Source organism: Aptenodytes forsteri, unplaced genomic scaffold (genome assembly GCF_000699145.1).
Source record: "Aptenodytes forsteri isolate BGI_AS27 unplaced genomic scaffold, ASM69914v1 Scaffold127, whole genome shotgun sequence".
Taxonomy (NCBI): domain Eukaryota; kingdom Metazoa; phylum Chordata; class Aves; order Sphenisciformes; family Spheniscidae; genus Aptenodytes; species Aptenodytes forsteri.
Window position 1 is genome coordinate 169,155 of NW_008794711.1, and position 19,969 is coordinate 189,123.

Genomic DNA, 19,969 nt, shown 5'->3' on the forward strand with positions numbered 1-19,969 from the left:
CTAACTCAGATGGCTTTTTTTTGCCAAGCGGCAGAGCATCCATCTGAAATCTGGGCCCTCTCCATGCAGTGTGACTGGAGCAGTGGCACTGGAATAGTTTGAAGAGCTATCAGCTGGAGTGCGACTTGCACGGTGAGCTTTTCCTGCTCTGTTGTGGCACGTCCCTATTACGGGCTAAAGCAGTTGTGAACAGCGCATGTGTCCCTTGGGGACGATGCCACATGTTAGCGGATGACTCTCACATAAGCCAAGCTTGTAGTGAATATTGGGTAATACACATCCACCTGGGTGGGAGGGAAGACCAGGACTCCTGTGCTAATTATTGCCTGGAAAAGAAAGGCCCAGAGCACAAATGCTAACTACTGGGTGCCCCTTGATGATGGATTTTGCTTAGCTCATTTGGTGAGTATCCCTATAGCAACAGAAAATGATCTGTCCTCAGAGGAATTGCTGTAAAAACAGTCTGTAATCAATTTTTACACTTGATGGCACTTCAAAATGAGTTTGTGTTTTTCACAGAGCTTTTGGGTTTAAACAAGCAGTTGTTCTAATTGCTCATTGCTATAATACACTTCCATGCCACTTTATTTTGAGTAAATGGCTTGAAATGTATGTCGAGCAGTTATTACTCCATGTCCAGAACATAGCAAAGCCAAATCATTGTTGGTGTGACTTAATGAGAAAATGAATTAACAGATTTCTGCATGACTTCTCCCAGGCTGCCCTGCTGTTCCTTCTGGGATGAGAAAGGCTCACATTTGATGAGGAAAGCGAGACTTCTATTAGCGGGGGGGGCCAAAATATTAAAATCTTCCAAAACTCATTTGTGGCTTCTTTCCAAACCCTGCTTTTATAGCTCTGGGTGTAGTCATTAACTGTACATCTGTCTTAATCTTTTTTTGTTTGCTTTGTTTATCCAGTCCTGGCTTTGGTGATGTAAAGCACCTGTGGGGCAGATGCTGCTGTCCATGGGTATAATCAAGCCCGTGGAACTGCAACGCTGCAAGTTATCAGTGGGACCGGGAGGACTTGAAAAAGCAGCCATGGTCTGGGCATGGATTGATGCTCCAGTCATGCCATATCATCCTTTCCTTTGTGCTTTACTAGGCTGTTTTCTGGCCTCCAAATTTTTTGCTTTGCCTTCAGGATTCCTTAATTTGCGTTTGCTGAATACAGCACTGAGCTGCGTGTATGTGAGAGGGGAGTATTTTTCTACTTACGGTGCTACATAGTCACTAAGGCGAGCTCAAGCACTTTTGAAGTTTTGCCCAAATAGAGACGCTTGCCAGCCTTTCCCTCTCCTTAGGAAAGATCATAGAATCATTAAGGTTGGAAAAGACCTCTAAGATCATCGAGTCCACCCGTCGACCCAACACCACCACCCACTAAACCATGTCCCTAAGTGCCTCATCTACTTGTCTTTTAAATACCTCCAGGGATGGGGACTCCCCCACTTCCCTGGGCAGCCTGTTCCAATGTTTAACCACTCTTTCAGTAAAGAAGTTTTTCCTCACGTCCAATCTAAACCTCCCCTGCCGCAACTTGAGGCCGTTTCCTCTCGTCCTATCGCTTGTTCCTTGGGAGAAGAGACCGACCCCCCCCTCGCTACAACCTCCTTTCAGGTGGTTGTAGAGAGCGATGAGGTCTCCCCTCAGCCTCCTCTTCTCCAGGCTGAACAACCCCAGTTCCCTCAGCCGCTCCTCATCAGACTTGTTCTCCAGACCCCTCACCAGCCTCGTTGCCCTTCTCTGGACACGCTCCAGCACCTCGACGTCCTTCTTGTAGTGAGGGGCCCAAAACTGAACACAGTATTCGAGGTGCGGCCTCACCAGTGCCGAGTACAGGGGCACGATCACTTCCCTGCTCCTGCTGGCCACACCATTTCTGATACAGGCCAGGACGCCATTGGCCTTCTTGGCCACCTGGGCACACTGCCGGCTCATGTTCAGCCGGCTGTCGACCAGCACCCCCAGGTCCTTTTCCAACAGGCAGCTTTCCAGCCACTCTTCCCCAAGCCTGTAGCGCTGCATGGGGTTGTTGTGGCTGAAATGCAGGACCCAAGATAGTCCATAATCAAACAGTGCTCCTTCAGTAGCTTCTTGTACAGCAAACTCCAGAGCTGTGAGCAATTGTATGTATAAATGAAGTGAAATGGGAATAGGATGCTTGCAAAGGCTCCCAGGTAGGTTGAGAAGAGCCACAAATAAATAACTCCAGAGACAGAGTGATGACAAGATGAGACTGTCCGTTAAGATGAAACGTCTTTGTGTTTTTTGACACTTTACAGGCTAGTCTCCTGTAAAACTTGTGGGTTTTTTTCTGGGTCTAATCCTCCGGAGGACAATGTATTTCCACAAGTGGTTTCTTGCATCATCTCACCCAAAACCTGTTAGTGTATTTGTCAGCTTTAGGTAAAAAGCTTTTATTCTTGATGGGAGTCAAACAGGAATGTTCCTGTTCCTTGGAAACCATCGACTTGTACATGTCCTTGCTAGGCTTTCAGAAATATTTCAGGTAGTAATTGAGAACCAGGCTTTGGAAGGTATTTTAGGTATCTAAAGTAACAAGTAGTGATGCACAGCGAGAGTGTGAAAGTCCCTAAAGGTATGTAATTGCCTGATAAGGCAGATAAATGTCTCATCTGCTGTGGAGATTGTTGAAAGTGCCTCCCACCAAGTGTCTAACTGCAGTTGACATGGCTTGAAATCAATGGAATTATGTGCCAGAACTGCTCTAGGGGCCTTTTAAAAAAAAAAAAAAATCTCTCTCAGTATCTAGTTACGTCTTCAGGCATTTAAACTGCTTGGAAATCTGACTTCATATTGTGCTTCTTGTTTTATCACTGTAGGTGAAAGCTCAGGGGTTTTGTCTCACGTAGATGACTGGAATTTCTTCTGTGTTGTTAGTTTGTTTTTTTTTTTTCCCCCAGCCTTTTCTTCTCCCTGTGCATGAGAGCTGGTAACTGGGGAGCCATATTGCTCTCTCAAACTGTACTAATCTGACAGCCACTGGATGATGACAAAGAATACCTTCAATCCTTGGGAGCTTAAGCCCCAGGCTTTTACCACAGCTTTGAACTATGCCAATTGTTAAGCCTTCAGATTGGCCAAATTTTATTTTGGTTCTCATGACTTGGCTTGCTTTTTGTTTTGTTTTGTTTTTTTCACCTCCACTTTTGTATTTAATTGTGTCTCTTACTTCTTACCTTCTTTACCAAAGACTTACCAATTTTATTTCACCTCTTAAACGAAACTCCTGCTTCTAAACCCTGTCTCTGAAAGCATAAAGATGTTCTAACACTTTTTAGGAATTCTAACCAGCCTTCTCTGCTATCTTTGCTTCTTTACCTGTTTCTCCTTTATGCTGCAGAAGATACTAACCTGATATCAGGCTTTGATGCTCCTGAGGGCTCTGAAAAAGTGACAGAAGATGAGTTTGACCCAATTCCAGTGTTGATATCCAAAAATTCACAAGGTAAGCCAGGATTCGGGGGTGAAAAAGGGAAGGAAAAAAGGAAAAGTTCTGGGGCAGTGGTGCTACAGCACATGTGAAGTAATTAAAATCGTAAACTGTAAGATACTGTCATTGTAGTATTTAGTGAGCTTAGTCTTTCTCTGATTTATATTGGCCTTGAAATTTCTCTAGATTCTCTTTGTGAGAAGATTGCATGTCCAAAAAGATAAGACGTGCAAGCATCTTTAGGCCCCATGAAGTAATTTCTACCAGTCTGCCAGGTAGGGCACACAAATACTTCTGTGGCTAAAGTGCAATGGAGAACTGTGTTCTCTGACATTCTTATTTACTGTTCAAGCCAATGGAAGGAGGTTCTTTGACTTTTAGGTGAACTTGGCATGAGCCACAAGAAAGGGAGATGATGATAATCCTTTATAACTCTGAAACTCCTGCTGAAAGTGAGTTTTTTCACTTCCGACTGATGTCTTTCAAAGGCGCTTGTGGGAACTGAGTGTGAGAAGTTTGGTACATGGTACCCACCTCCTTTGAAGAGCTTTGAGCAGTCAGAGTCCTTAGGACACAGACTGGAAAGTTTCTCCTTTTACAGCATTCCTGTCATCTAGATCACATTAACGTGGATCTTTGCAAACAGTTTCAGTCTTATGTAGGGTTAAGTCTAAGAAGCAGCACTGTTTCCTTAAAAGAAATAATAGTGCTGCAATTTGTAGCTCCTGTAGGGACAGAAGTAGGCAGCGTTTTGCAGTCTGGTCAGTCAAATAGGTCTTCTCTCTGCAGTCACGCCATTGAAAGGTTTTGATTACAGCTTTCAATATGCTAGCATAGGTTTAAAAACATACTCCAGGGCTCCCCTTTTTTTGGTTTTGTTTTGTTGGGTTTGGTTTTTTTTTTAGTTTGATGGTAGAACTTTTTTGACTTCCTTAACTCCCATTTTTGTAGTTTGATGGTAGAAGTTTTTTGACTTCCTTAACTCCCATTTTTGTTTATAGCAGGAATGTGCTGTACACCTGCTCTGCATCTAATGCTAGCTTTCAAAGACTGACACTCATTAGAAAAAGTTCTCAGACACTAGAAACTCTGCTCCTGCTGAAAGTCAGAGAAGATTTCTACCAAAGTTGGGCCAAGATAGGCTACCTTGAATAGAGAGGAGCATCTTTCCTTCAGTATCAAAGCACCAATAATAAAGCCACACGATAGCTCAACTCTCCTTGAAGTAGCTGGCAACTCAAAGATGCTCTTAAAACAGCAACTAATTTTCAAGATTTAAAACTTTGAACAGTCATTTCTATAGGTGTGGGAGTTTTTGTAATTGTTTTATAGATCCTTTAGTAAGGACAGAATTCTGCAGCTCGGATGTAAAGCCTGGGAAAAAGAAATGGTTTGTAGAGATTTGTTGGCTGCTGTGATGTTTTTCCATGCAAGCCTAGCGAGCTAGGTTTGGGGGGTGGGGAGAGGGTGGAAGAGCAAGCAGGGGAATGTTGTTGCTATCGTGATGCAAGTAATGGGAAGAGCTTGAGCAAATTTTCTGTTTTGCTTTGACTTTTTGCTTGCTTGCTTGCTCTTGAACATCTGAAACTGTCGTGTGTGTGTGTCCTGTTCAATACTGAATTCCTATCTCTCACACTTTCAGGTGGGCATTCTAGAAACAACAGTGGAAGCTCTGAGTCCAGTCTTCCCAACATAGCCAGGTCTTTACTGCTGGTGGATCAGCTCATAGACCTGTAGCAGTGACACAGTAGCAGACGCAGTTTCTGTAACGTACCTAATCCTCTGTTTTCATTTCCAGAAGAGTTACCTTCAGTTGTGGTTATTTTGGGCTTTTTTTTTTCCCCCTCCTTAATTAAAAGAAAAAGAAATCTGCCAACAGGAGACAGTCACCCACCTTTCTCCCTGTCTTCCCATGCCCTGGGAAAGATTCTGTCTCAGTTCTCCAGGTAGTCCTCTCTAAAGCTGGTAAAAACCCGTTGTGGTTCCTTCTGCACCTGTCTTTGCTAGCCTATGTCTAAAGGGAGCACCGTCCTTAGCCGCCCTGCTGAGATGTACACATAGCACCATGGAAAGCCTAACTGTAAATGGATTAGATAATCGTAGCTGATGTATGATCCCTGCGTACAACAGACTCCTTTCTCCTTAGACTAGCGTGTGAACAACTGTGTTTCAATCTTTGCGTTTGTGTTTTTGGGTTTGGTTTTTGTTTTGTTCCTGTTTTCTGATGAATGGGCAGGAGGAAGGGGACAGGTGAAATCTGTAGGGACGCCCCTCTCCTGCAGAAGACAGGTTAGGAGAGCTGATGTTTCTAAATTGCCAGTATATGCTTCAGAGGAGGAGGAAGCACCGAATTCCTCTGAAGTAGTCTTGCCTAGTACCTCTGGTGATGGTGCATATGAAGAGAGTTTTCCGGACTGCCCCCAGCTAATGGTTTGCTGTTTAACAATCCTGCTTGTGAATGAACTGCGCTTCCTTGGGGGAGGGGAAAAAAAAAAGAAAAAAGAAAAAAAGAAAAGAAAAAAACAAAACAGATTGTTAAAGCTGCAAAAATGACCCTAAGTGAAATATAACAAGGTTTTGAACGAAATACATGTGAGTATGGCTGTGACTAGCATTTTGTTGACCTTTTTTGGATGAAAAGGGCATTGTGGCAGCAGCAGATGTATTTTCTGTGACTTCTTTTCTGTGTTTGAATGGAAAAAAAAGAAAATCCCCCCAACCTACTGTAAATTGTGTATGAAACAAATTGTCCTACGGTTGTTTGTCTATTTTTAATCCTGGTTTTAGTCAAGCATCTGGTATCTGTTCTGGGTTCCCCGTTTTCTCTTGTAACTGCATATAGTGCAAACCAGTTAAGTACGGAACCATTTGTTTCAGTAGACAAAGATTACTGTGGACTTTATTCCACTCTACAGTCTTTGTGGAACAAGCATGCACTTGGTTCAGATGGTTTGAAATAAGTGCTGCTACAACTTGATGGGTTTTACCTTTTTCTTTTTCCCTTCACATGCTTAGTTTGTCAACTAGCTGGATACGCTAAACTTGTTTTCATTGGCTTATGGTCATGAAGTCCGGAATTTCTATCTTGTATTTGAAAGCTCTTTCTGAACAGAAGGACTCTTCCTCTGTAGTGGAATAATTACTAGCTTACTGCTAACCTTGTGTATGTGTATGTAGCTGTATTAGTAAAAGTGCAGTTTCCCATGTGCGAAAGTATGAACGACTGAAATATGTATGTACTGACCTCTCGCTAAGAAGGAAAGAAATCAAAGTTCGTGACTACTCCTTTCCTATCTCCAGTCTCTCCGCTATTCCCCCGCCCCAACACTTAGTTTAACAAATTCTGTAAATAGAAGTACCATCGATTGTGTCTGCTCTACATTACTCTTCTTTTAAAACCTACACTTAATAATAAAAGTATTGCTTAAGTGTGTTGTATCATTACATGTGTATACTGCACTTTCCAAGAGAAGCTTTACATGAGAACTATGGAAATGACCTTAGTAAAATTGTGGATAGAACTTTATTATTTTTTTGTTTTATATTCCTAAAGCACAGGCAAGCTGGACTGGAAAACATGAAGACGCTATAGATAGAAAGTTATTGTATAGTCAGAGTTTTATATTTAAAGCACAGGCAAGCTGGACTGGAAAACATGAAGACGCTATAGATAGAAAGTTATTGTATAGTACCGAGATTATATGAAAAGAGAATGGATTTTAAAAAGTAAAGTAATACTGTATATTAGAAACAAAGATTTCTGTGAATTAAAGTACTTTTAAAGAATGTTTAAGATTTTAAATCTAATGGCACTTGTTCAAGGGTTCTGGAAAAAATATAAATGCACTGGGTTGTTAATAACGCTATTAAATAAGCAGATGTGAATGTTTATTTTATTGCTTTTTCAAGTAGCTATTCATGGATCTGGGTGGGAAATACGATACAATGGAAGCATACATTTTTAGAGATGTCTATTATCTAGACCTCCTTCATCAGAAAATACTCACCACTTATTTGCGAAATGAATGGAAAATGCAAGAGAGATGAAATGAGTGGATATTTGGGATTAATTTTAAGCTCTCCAAAAAATGTGACTGTCCTACAGGCATTAGGTTAGTGTTGGTATGCTGCTCAAAAGTTGAGGAGTTTGTGTGAAAGCTGCTGCTGTGAAGGAACAAACTGAACTTTCATCCAATGTCCGCATGGGAGCAGTTTGGTACCCAGCATTCCCAAAATGGTGTAAGAATGATTCTCTCTTATAGCTATGGGTGGAGCCTTGTATGAAGCCATGGGAGATGTTTCTGTCCCCTTTTTAATGGTCAGAGGTGTTGTTAAGTAACAGAATACAAACCTGCAGTCAGCAAAATCAGTGATTCTCCTCTCTGCCCGGTATGTGTTGTTCATTCACGTTGGGAGGACAGAGGAGCCTTTCTGCCCTAACAGGCTGGAGCCTGTAGTAGTGTTTTTGGCATGAACTATTTTGATGGATCCTCCTGATAGGATACTACAAATGCAACCACGGTACACGGAGCACTTTCCTTTCAAGTCACGGTTGTGCTTTGGATGCAAGAATAAACTCCGGTTTTGGGGTGGCAAGATGTTCAAAGGAATAGTTGGAACTTAGATGTTGGTTCTCGCTTACTCTGAGGGGGCTTGGGTTTTGAACTGCCCCTGCCTTTGGATATCTCCCCAGTTCATCTTTTAACCAGATAAGCACAAGTGTCGCACCCCCAATACAGAAATCAGCAAATTTGAAATGTATCTGACAATATCCACTGTGTTGGGAGCATCTGTTCCAAAACCAGAAGGTGCTGCAGCTTCCTGAATTCTGGCCGTCCAAGACTTCATGGGGTTCCTTGGGACTTGGCCAAGTATGAAGGACTTGGCCAGGGCTGCAGGCACCGTGCAACCTGCTGGAGAAGTCTGAGAGATGGGTGGAAGAATCTTAGCACTGGTGGCTTTGTGGCAGTTCTTCTGCATCCTCTAACGGCCCATTTACCCCAAGCAAATGGCAGCTTGAGTGAATCTGTGTAGAGCAAAATGATTTTTAGAGGGGGCTTCTTGTAAATGAATGATGATGGCATTCTTCAGCCTGAAAGCTCGCAGGATATTGCCTCCAGTGACTTTCCAAAACCACCTTATTTAAAAATTGATTTAAAAAAAAAAAAATTGTTATTACAATGAAAGTTCAGATACGATTCAGACCAAAGACAGAGTTCAGCAAGTTTTGGGGTATCCAAGCAAACATAAAATGTGGAGCATGTGGGCCTCTGACTACAGAAAATGTCATCAAGCACATAGCGTGCTGCAGTAGCATCTGAAGCGTGTGCGTGTCCGTACGGAGTAAGTTATTTTCTTTTTAGCCAATACATTTTCTAGTTCAGGAACCCTCATAGGAATCCATCAGAGTTGGGAAGTAGCTGGCATGGATGTGGGGGAAGCGTGACTGTAACGTGGGGGAGTGCTCTGATGAATGAGGCTTATCGGTCAACTCAGTTACCAGTAATCTGGTGAGACTAGTTCCCGTGTCTTCTCTTTGCGGAGGTGTGTGGGCACTGCACATTCAAACTGCATCACTCCAGCAGGAAACCTAGACTTGGGGGGGGTGGGAAAGGGTTTTCTTTGTATTTATTTTTTGTTCCTGTGTAGTCTATTTCTGTAACTGAAAGAAGCTGTGCTCTGGGGACAGCCGTGCCTACGCGCAGGAGCGCAGACTCCACGTACAGCATCAGATCTCATTGTTCCTTGGGAGGAAGGGTGGGTTGTTGGCTGGGGTTGTTTTAAGGACATTACTGATGTGTGAGACTTGCGCTGCTGCCCTGCACAGGAGGGAGTTTAACCCCTAGAAACTCGCCTTATGTTTTTCTGAGATGGTCACAGACTGCATCTTGGAAATGACTTGCATATGTAACGCTTGGCTTGTGCACAGTACAAATGAGGGGAAAACCAAGCAATGTTAGTCTCCAGTTAGTCAGTCTTGTCCGTAAACTGCTGGAATGTGGTGTGTGGGGGTTAGTGCCCTGTCTCACTTTGCGTGTTGCAAATGACTGTATAAGTGTGCCAAAACTAGAACATTAAATTGCTTATCTTCTGGAACTGAAGAACCCTAGATCTGCTCCCAGATCTGCCACTGTGCAGTGACTTTGGGCAGAAACGCTTAATTCTGCTGTCCAAATTGTTGCCCGGTGACATAGTAATGGTGATGCTGACCCTTGGCGTTCTGCTTTGGTACCTCCTCCCTGAAAGCACTGTGTGGGGGTAGTTCTGTATTGTTTAATGATGCTGCTTCGAGGAATCAGAATACAAGGAAAAACTCCACCGTTTCAAGAACGAAGGAATGAGAAGTCTTTTGACCCTTTTTAAATGCCAAACTATTAATCTTGCATAGTAGTAATCGTGCTGATTTTTAGATACCTGTTTCCACGTGTTGAGACCTTCCTGACTTTGGCTTGATGAAATCAAGAATGGGAATGCCTCTGTCTCCCCTGACTTTCTTGTTTTGGGCTCTGCTCCAGAAATGAGATCATCGTCTTGGTGACTGCTCTGCCTCCTTGCAGCCCCCTGTAAAAGGGAGAGTAAATCTTTTATAGCTTTCCTGTCAGTTACTTCAGTACTTTGCCACTTTTTTTGCACCATTTTCCTTAAAAGATGGGGAACTCCACGTGTCAGTGCTGTAACTCGGGGGTAGATGGTCTTTTCTTCAGGTTGCTATCTGAACACACGCAGAGTGTATTCCTAGAGTACCAAGTGATAAATGTTTTTATTACCAAGGTTCTCCCTGCAGAAAGGGAGACTCAGTATAGTTTAGGAATTGTTTCTTTAGTACGTATATCTGATCCTGGAATAAAAAATACACAAGTGTTGTACAGGGGTAGAGTGAAACCTTATCTATAAACTCAAGCTTCTGTAAAGACTTTGTGCTGTAAAGCTTGCAGCTGTTAGGAGTGTGCATGCGTTAAAACCTGAGCATTAATTGAAATTAAGGGGTGCTTCCCCATGAAGTAACACACAGAACTCAGGAGTCCGGAGGAGGAGGGGACAAAAGAGGCAGCTGCCCATTGACGGTGTCCATCTTGGCACAGGCAGATGTTAGGAAATGCTGCCTCTGCAAAAGAGGCATCTCTCTTTGCACGAGGGCTTGTGGGTGCTTTGTGCGTTGATTCAAGCAAACCATCTGCCTGTATCTTTTCAGGCCTCTTGCATAGTGTGCCCTTGGTGCGAATGGGAGCCAAGTCATCACAGAGAAGGGGCAGGGCTTCAAACAAAAAGGCACTGTCTTAGTTTCATGAGATTTGTCCTTTACCCTCGTGCTGTTACCAGCTCATGGAGTGACTTTTTCTCTCCTTGACTGTAACACAGAACAAAACTGCCATGCCTTTTCATGTGAAACAGTCCCTTGAGCACTTCAGTCTCGCTGGTCTCTGATCTCAGACCTGCCGAAGCATCCATCGGCGCTGGCTAACTTAAATTCTCTGTCGTCCTAAAAGTTATGCAGCATGCGCCTCTGAAACGTTTGTCTGCCAAGCCTGTAGCTATGGCTGCTTATGGGAATGCGCTGACCTTGTCTCGTTAGCTCTAACCTGACCTTTACACAAAGGGGTTTGGTTTTTTTTGGTTTGATTGCACGCTTCAGTGTCTAAGCATAGCTCAGACCTTTTCTAACGTATGAGATTAACAACTGTGAGAGGAGATGTCTAAGCCACTGTCTAGTTAGACATGCACCCAGATGTTAGCTAAAGTAAAATGCTGGCCTGATGTTGTCTTCCTTGTTGTAGTGATGCTGCCATCGTTCCTTCTGGGACTGTCCCTTTGCTTTCTGCCAAAGGAAACAAACTGAGGGAACCCAAGAACATGGGAAAGAAAAGGTGCCTGAGATCAGTTACTGTGGGATGGTGTCTGGAAGCCAGGCCTTCCTCCTTCAGCGTCAGAAAAATAGAACATGGGCGTGTAGATGGTGCTCCTCTCTTGTCAGTAAATCCCCAAACTTCTTGGGTAACCCACTGCATTTTAATATCGCTGTGCCCATTTTTGTTGTTTTCAAATTGTCAGGGCCCTTCCCTTCTTGCTGTATTGCCTAGCAGCTTTGAGTGAAACCGGCTCCTAACTGAAGGCCGGAACGAGCTCCTACCTAAGCATCGCTTCATTTTTTCCTTCCCAGAGTAATTCACAAATCCTGTACCGGCCTTAGCAAGGGAGAAAACTGCTTCCAAGCATTTGGTGCCCTTCTCACTTATGATGGGCAGAGAGAGCAAGAAAGCATTGGAAAAAGTAGTTTTTCCAAAAATAGAGTGTTCTGCCTATCATACGGTGCCTCCAAGTTTAGAGACGCATGCTGCTCCTGTCCTAAGCAAACGGGCTTATATCCTGTCAGCCCTTCTCTTACTCTGTCCTAAATGTCACCGCTTACATGAACGTAGACACCTACTAACGCAAGTAACTCTTTAAAAAGAAAATTCTGATCAAATTTCTTGTTTGCGCTGTTCTTGTGAAAAGTGGGTCATTGGTTTGCATTGGCATAATGTTCACCATGATAAATGCCTTTTTCCTTTCCTTGTTTTCCTGTAAGCTATATTTCAATGAGGACTGGGTAATTCAGAGGCATTTGCGCGATGTGGCAACTGGTCGTGCTCTGCTTCAGCCTGTATTCTCAAAATCCCACAATAATACCTGGTAAATATATAACCAGCTTCCTGGAAGAAAACAGCGCCACAGACGTACTGTTCCTGTAATCTGAGATTAGCATCTAAGGTTAAACCATTGCTGACAACACAGGCTTCAGGAAAGATAGATAGTATTTTTGTAGAGTAACTTATAAAATGTTCGCATATCTACACTGTCTTTATTTAGCAGTGTAATGTATCTAAGTGAATAGTTTCCCAATAAATACCGATTTTGATGCCTAATGAACGACTACTGTGTCTTTCATTGTGAGAAGTGACTGAGAACGGGTTAACTCGTGTATGTCTACGGACTTGATCAAGAAACGGTGCCTTGCGGGCTGCGATGGGTGTGCAAACGTGAACGATTAACCTGGGCAGAGTTTGGACGCGATGCTGCTATTTTGTCACAGCCGGGTGGGTTGGTTAGTACCTCGCTTGTCCATCGCTCAGTGGATACCAAACAACCTCCTTACCCTCCTCGTTCTTCCTGCAATTCATACTGCTTAGTTTTCACGTGCCTTTTTCCTATCCTCTCGCTAACATGAATCCAATGACATACTCCTAACCTGCCAATAGTTCTCTGAAGGTAAGATATCTTCTGTTCTGTCTGTGTGAGTCGTAAGGCAAAACCAACCCCATCTTGGGCTCTTGTAACTGGAGAAGAGCAGAAAAGCAAGCCTCTCCCCGCACTGTCTTGTTACACTAACACAGAAGCAAACCAGATCGTTATAGTTATGTTAGATACTTGATTTGAAGTCATGGTATGCGTTGTTTAAAATAATTTGTCTTGCAGTGGTTTAAAATAATGCTGCTATAGTTACCAGGATTCCTTAAAAGCTATAGGCTGACCTTCATTCTTTGAAAGGTGTATGTTATTTTAGCAGATTGTAGGGCATCCCTGTGTATTTTACATGCCCGAGTGTAATTCCACGTATCCGTGGGACGGCTCACAGAAACAGAGGCTATGCCAAGCTGTATATCTGCTTGTAGGGCAGTCAATAAGCAACGGTGCAGAACGAAATGACAAAAATTGTCTGTTTGCTGGAGCCTCACTCCAGGCAGCAGTGTTACGAAGTGAAAACCTTTCTGATGGTGGTCGTCGTCGTGAGTGGCATTCCACCTTGTGGAATGGTGCTGAGAGAGTGCTGGGTGTGCCCATTTGTGTGTCAAACATCTTCCATCTCTTTCTGAAAACTGGTACTTGTGGTGTCCCCGAGCTGTGAGGCAGCGTCGGGTTGTGTGTCAGTTTGTGTGTCGTAAATACCTTCCCTGGCATTTTTATTTTCTTTTACTTGCCCTTCCTCTCTGTCCCATTTTCCATGCGTGATGGTGGTTTAAATCTGAATGGCATGACACTTCTTGTGTAATAAGTACTTCTCATTCTTATTTACGACTAAGGAGATGGAGTTGTTGAGTAACACTCTTCTCTTGCATTTTTAGGTATGCAGAGGGATCCGGCCCTATTCCCAGTTGTAGCTCTTGAACTCCGTAAAGGACCTTCTGGCAGTGATGGACTTGCTTTGTACAAGGGCCAGTCTGAGATACTGGAGGTGAAAACGCAGCACAACTCAGAATCAGACTACTTAACAAGAGATGGTCCTTCAAGCAACAGCTCCTTCTACAGCAGCGAAGGAGAGGGGACAGACCACGAAGGAGACATTTTGGATTGCAGCGGGTCCAGGCCTTTACTGATGGATTCGGAAGAGGAGGAGGAAACCTGCAAGTTGTGCGCAGGATTCCTGCAGTCTGCGCCCAGGGAAAGACATGAGGCCTCCAAAGAAGATCCCCACTCCCGGTCTTCCCAGACTAGAGCAGGGGAGACACTGTTCCCTGCCTTCCAGTCGCACACCGGGGAGGTTTTTAACGAACCAGATGTTTTTGCCACGGCTCCTTTCCGAAGCTCGAGAAAAGTGCCTGATGAGGTGGACGTCTTTACCAAAGCTCCTTTTATCTCCAAGGGCAACGTGGCTCTTAGACATCCAGAAGAAGCCGATGTATTTCTGAGAGCCCCTTTCACTAAAAAGAAAAGCATGGAAGAGTTGACTTCCCATAGTATGTCTAAGGAACCGTTCGCACCACCCGTTTTCCTAAGTCAAGGAGGTGATGTCCAACACAGAGCTAACCCAATGTTCCCAAGCCTGGATTCAGCAATGCGTGGGTCCGCGGCCTCGGCGAGATCTCCATATCCCTCTGCTGGGTTTACTCAGCCAAGCAATCTTCATCCCTCTTCCGTAAGAGCCGTGGAGACCCAGGAAAACATCCCTTCTAAAGGCGTGCTGCAAGAGCAGGGTGGCATGCCCAGCGAGAGAAACCAAGGAGGACACGCGCTGCCCCAGGAAGCCGTGCTGGGCTCCGTGGTTAACAAGCCTTTCCGTCCGCAATCCTTGTCAAAATATTCCCGTCACTACAGTCCAGAAGATGGGCAGGGTCTCGAAGTCAAGCCCATAGCTGCTTACAAAGTGGTTTCTCAGACCAACAGACAGGCGATAGCAGGATCTGTCTTTGTTGCCCCTCTGTCTTCCAGGACTACAGAGCTGCCCGGCGGGGATCCGTTTGCTTCAGCACCGTTTCCTTCCAAAGCGGGAAAGCAAAAGCCTTAATCTGCTGTGAGCTGGGAGGTGTGCTTCCCGTAGAACCACCTCTCACAGGACCTTGAACCTCTTAGTTGAAATGAATGACATAGCAATATATATATATAAAAAAAAATAATAATTATTTTTTGGTCAGAACTCTATTTGCAGTGATATTTAGTTGAACCATTTTAAGTTATGTTAGTTAGTCTGAATGCCTGGCTCTCAGGATCTTCATATCCTTTTCAGTTGCTTCTTACCTTCCTCCTCTCGCTGTCTTTCCCCCCATTTATTTTCTAGATGCTTTTCCAAACCAGTAATACTCTGTATTTTCTGGTCCTGGCTGGGGAAATGCATTATGAGATGAATGAAAAGGTTTATTAATTACAGAGCAAGTCAAGCGGGACTTGCTAGTGCTCTGGAAAGGAAGGGATTTCACAGGTTAAAGGGTTATTGTGACTTCTTTCCTGTCAGTGGGGACTTGTGGAAGGGAGCAAGGTTGTCTATTCCTGCTGCTTGGCAGTGATGGCAAACCTGGCAGCCGTGGCTCCAGAGTGGTTCCGTCGCGTGTGTTCGTAGGTTATGTGCGCACCGAGTGAAAGCCGTGCAGGCACTGTCTGGTGCCAGGTTTGTGCAGCGCTGATGTGAGCAGAGCCGTGGTATCGCGCGTGCAGCATTTCTTTGCTCGCTGTGGCGTGTAACATGTGGAAGTGCTTCTGCCCGGGTCCTGTGCCAGAGCCCGGAGGAGTCGGTGGAAGGACTCACAGTGCCTTCAGTTGCTTGTCTTGCAAACTCTCAGATGCGTGAACTTCAGCAAAGCAATCTGTCAGGCTGTTACTGTTGCCGTTGTTTGGAAAATGGAATGATCAGGCAAAGCTTTCAGTTTTACATGTGTATTTCCTGTCTGGTTTATGCCAAAGTGTAGGACCCAGAAATTTGCTTATGGTGTTGTGAAGGAGAGAGCCGTGCATTTTCACAGTATTAAAAATACGCCTTACGGTAAAATTTATTATGCAAACAACTCGATAGATGTCCTGATCTACATACCTCATTTGGTGTAATTCAGCATTCGCTGCAATCTAGTTAGAGCGATTTATACTAGCAGAGAACTTGACTCTATATTTGTAAATTCTGCCTTTTGTTTTCCTGCTGATTAAGGATGAACCTAAACAAAATCCATTCACACTCCTTTGGTAACGTTTGCTCTACTTCTGAAATATTGCGCTTTCTACCGTATTCCCAAAGAGAAAGACAACTTCTTATTGCTTGTTCAGTCATTGATGTAGTGAATCCTAATACAGTGTTTGGAGGAAAAGTCACCCGGGTTGGCAGCTGGGCAGAAACAAAGCAGACTTTGCTCCCCTCTCTTTTCACTAATATAAGACAGAGGTAAGAGTGAAACCTCCCATCTTTATTTTGCAAAATGCCTGATTGCATAAGTTGTCTTGGATCTGCTATTTCTGGCCCGCAAAGGCTACTTGAAAGCCAGTCCACACTTAGAAAATATCCAGTTATAGGGACTCTTTGGGCTCCCAGTCGCTGATGCATCTTTGTGGTGCAGTAATCCTTCCTCCTAACAGGTGTTGGTGCTGCAGAATGTCCCTCAAGAAAAAATTTTGGTGGTTTCATTTTTCAGGACTTGACATCTATGGAAAAAATCCCCATTGACTCCAGTAGTATCTGGCCAAGTCTCTTAAAAGCCTTGCGGTGGCTGTTTCCCAAGGGAGTTTGTTCATTATCACGTGAGCTGGAGCCTTGTGCTGAGGGTAAAGGACATATTTTGCGTTTGGGGGTCTCCCGTGAGTGGCTTTAATGTCTTTGGGGGTTTGCAGGGGAATTGTTGGAGCAATGGGTAGGTTGCTGAGATCAGAACCGGTCGTATGTAGAGCAGGTTCCTGCCCTGCCCACTTTCTGATGTGTTTGTACTCGGGGAGAAAGTACTGCAAGTACTGCCACTCTAAGAGAGGGAAGGATCAGCCGTAGCTCCTCCTAACTCGCTGGAGTCACACCCGGGAGAGCTTCTGCAGCTGAAAATAGACTTCAGTCTAGTTTTGTGGGGAAAAAAAACCTGACGCCACCTCCGGTATATAGCTTTGTCCGCTGTCCAAATAATAAGCATTAAAGGAATGCAACAGGCATATTAAAGATGCACATGAAGGCTGCTTAAACAAAGCAGAACATTGCACAGTCTGGGGCTGACTCGCTGCTGACTTTTAAGCCCAGCAGCGTAAGGGGAGGATGGATGGAAAAACCCTGAATGCCGGGAGCTGACTAGCGAAGCATCTGCAAGTAGGAGTTACCGACTGCTCCATGTTTCCTTTCCCCTCCCTGAATTCAGTTCCCCTTCCAAAATATCTCCAGTTGCAAGAGATGAGCCAAATGTTCTGCTGGATGTGCTCGGCGTGGGGATTGCCTGGAAGGGAGAGGGAGAAGCTTGGACTGAGGTCTTACAGCCCTGGGGTGGGGAGGGAGGATACTTGAAAGCAATGAGGCTATGTTGGCTTGCGCAGCCCAGTTGCTGGCAAATAGTGACTTGCCGAGCCCAGGTCAGGTCGTGTTGTGGGGAGCTGGGAACCTTCTGCCCTGCTCTGCTACGCTCGGAGTTAAGTAATATTGGTGCATACTGGTGGTTTAGGGTTTTTTCTGTCCACCTCTTGAAAACAGAAGTACTGTAAAGAAATTTCTGGGTTTCCCTAGAGATGTTTCTTCAGCAAAGCTGAGGCTGTTGTTTATTGTGTTTTGTTGTCGTTGAATTTTCTGTTTAAGTATATACCTGAAAGGCGGTTGTTGTTTTTGTTTTAAATATATACCCCCCCAAGTCGGTTGTTGCTGGATTGGATCAGTGAGAGATGCCAAGAATGCCTGCGATAGCAAACTGTGAATTCAAGGGATACCAAGGAGGCTGAGCGCGAGGGCCCAGATTTGTTTCAGCACGCAACCTGTATCATGGCTGTGCGTGCAGCCAGGAGGCTGAATTTGGCCTCGAGCTGTTAAATTCGCTCGGGAAGCTGCTGGAAGGGAGCTCAGGCCTTGGCGGTGCAGGGATGAATCTGCGGAACAGGGAGCTGCTTCGCTGGAGGAAGCAGGTACCACGTATAAATAAGATGTGGGTTCAAGGTATTACCTCTGCTAACTGGATTCAGGTTCTCCTTCCTTTCCTTCATTTTTACTTGAAAAATTGCTTTTGGATAATTCTGTGAAACTTCTTGCAATGCCACGTCCAGGTCTCGCTTAGCTAATGCTGGAGAAGCATTAGCCCGTTCCCCTTCACGCTCGGACCGGAGCCCCTTGCCTCTCGTGTGTGCGTTCGTGTCGGCGAGGCGGAGGTGAGCTGCTTGTAGTTCAGAGCTTGCTATCCTGCACTGCCAGCCAAGGGAGGGAGGGAGAATGCAGCGAGGTGTGCGGGCTTGTTTACAGCCCTGATTCAGGTCGGGTCAGACTGAATTGCCAGCTAGCATTTTGGCAGCTTTTATGTTCTTCAAGCACTTTACACAAAGAGCAAGCTAACCATGCCCCAGAAGCTAACGATCCTGCCAGCATACATCCAGTGCTTAAATGGTTTTAAATCTCTTTTGGAGGGTGGAGGCAGCTTGTTTGTATCTCTGCATGTGAGCTATAAAGTAATGGGACTTTTGGTTACGGTCAGAAAACTGAATTTCAATGCCAGTTAGTCTGATACCCTTCTCACTTCTAGCCTGTATTCCTCCTAATCCTGCACTGCCAATACTGCAGCTTCAGCGTGATGAATTGTAAGTGGAAATTTCATTTCCATAGTCTCTGAAAGCTTACTGGTTTTAATGAATGTGGAAGAATAATGCTAATTGTTTTCTTTGCCACACAACCGGTGATCTTAATGAAATAAGACCAGTATGGCCTCAATGCAGTGTTTTGAAGTCAGTTTTCTGAACAAAAACACTGGTTTCATCTGTTTTTTAAAGCAGTAGTAAATTCTGTTAACTGCCCTGGGTGCCTCATGCACGGCCAGAGGGCCGCGGTTATCACTGCAGTCCTGCGACAATCTTAGCTTCGTGCTGGGAAAGGGACTGGTTCTTACCCATTGCCAACTTCAGCTTGAATGCACTTAAAGTCTCTCTTCAAAGCGATTAATCAGAGTTTCTGCATGGGGAAAAGAAAGAAAGAAAAAAAAAAAAGGTGGTTGGCTTGGCTCTCCGCGCCTCGCTGCCATGACGTTTGTACAGCGCATATAACGGGACCAGCCGCCGTGGTGTTAACTTGCACTTTCCACAGCCTGCTGCAGTATTTTCGGGACTTTCCCCGTATCTCCTCTCCCTTCCATCCAGCTCAGTACTAGTCATACATGGTGTTAAGTTTACAGTCTTAGTCTCTTGAAGCCAGCGCACACTCAATCTGTAATGCACACTATGCATGGAGCACATAGGTGATATTAAGCTCGTAACAGCAAACCCACGTAAGCAATCATGACCCACAGCGCCTGAAGCATGTCTTCAGTGGGACTTAACGCAAGCCTGAGCAAGATCTGTTTAATTGCTGAACTCTCAATCACTCCAAAGTGGTAATCGGTTACTTTAACTCAGCTTCCACCAAAGACTCTTGTGTTGGGGAGTTGAATTTTTGTGGTGTTTTTGGTTTTTTTTTTTTTTTCCTCGTGGGGTTAAATCAAGGCCTTTCAGTACACCAAAAGACTCCAAAGCATTTTTACAGTAGTATCTTGACGGTGAAATCTTGTTCCAGTTCTGAAACACATTCCTGAAACCTGATCAGCTGTGTTAATGTTTCTAAAAATAAGCCACGGCCTGTAGTTTCCATTGTAGGTAGGGTAAATACCGTCACACACACCTAGAAATACTCCCCTGTGAAGTTAGAGGGATAATGATGATCCACTGTTCCCCGATCCCTCACCTCCAAAGGGAGAAATAATTGCTCGCAAGGGAGGGGAGGGCAGGGTGCTTGCTCCAATGTAGGATGCAGCTGGTAGAGCATCGCTACGCGCCGAGTCCGGCAGTAAAAGAAACTCTCTTGTTTCCACGTGGAGCGGGAAGCCGGAGCTGGAAGCGTCCGTGGTCTCCGCTAACTGTGACAAACAATCTGTGACTCGTGTTTTAAGAGCAGTGTTTCGTTTGCACCGTGCTGTTATTAAGATAATTCTTAGCGGTCTTGGAAGTACCTCTGACTTGCAGATTTGATGGAGTCAAGTTTTGCACTCCGGGTGTGATCATCTGTGTTTCTGGTAATCATTATGAAGAAATGTTCGAGTTGTAAACTTATGTACATTTTATTAAAACTGTATCTGATTACAAT

General features: G+C 44.5%; 1 protein-coding gene across 2 annotated transcripts in view; it reads left to right on the forward strand.

Moving 5' to 3' along the window:
- The window catches only part of AAK1 (AP2 associated kinase 1), an 87,588-nt gene extending 67,619 nt beyond the window's left edge, over nt 1-19,969 (forward strand). The window contains exons 21-22 of one of the 2 annotated variants that reach the window (XM_009273786.1): nt 3,370-3,474; nt 13,560-19,969. In XM_009273786.1, coding sequence (XP_009272061.1) covers nt 3,370-3,474; nt 13,560-14,719 — 1,265 coding nt within the window. In that variant the 3' untranslated portion in view covers nt 14,720-19,969. The remainder of the gene's footprint in view (nt 1-3,369; nt 3,475-13,559) is intronic. The other variant, XM_009273785.1, reaches the window with a different exon arrangement.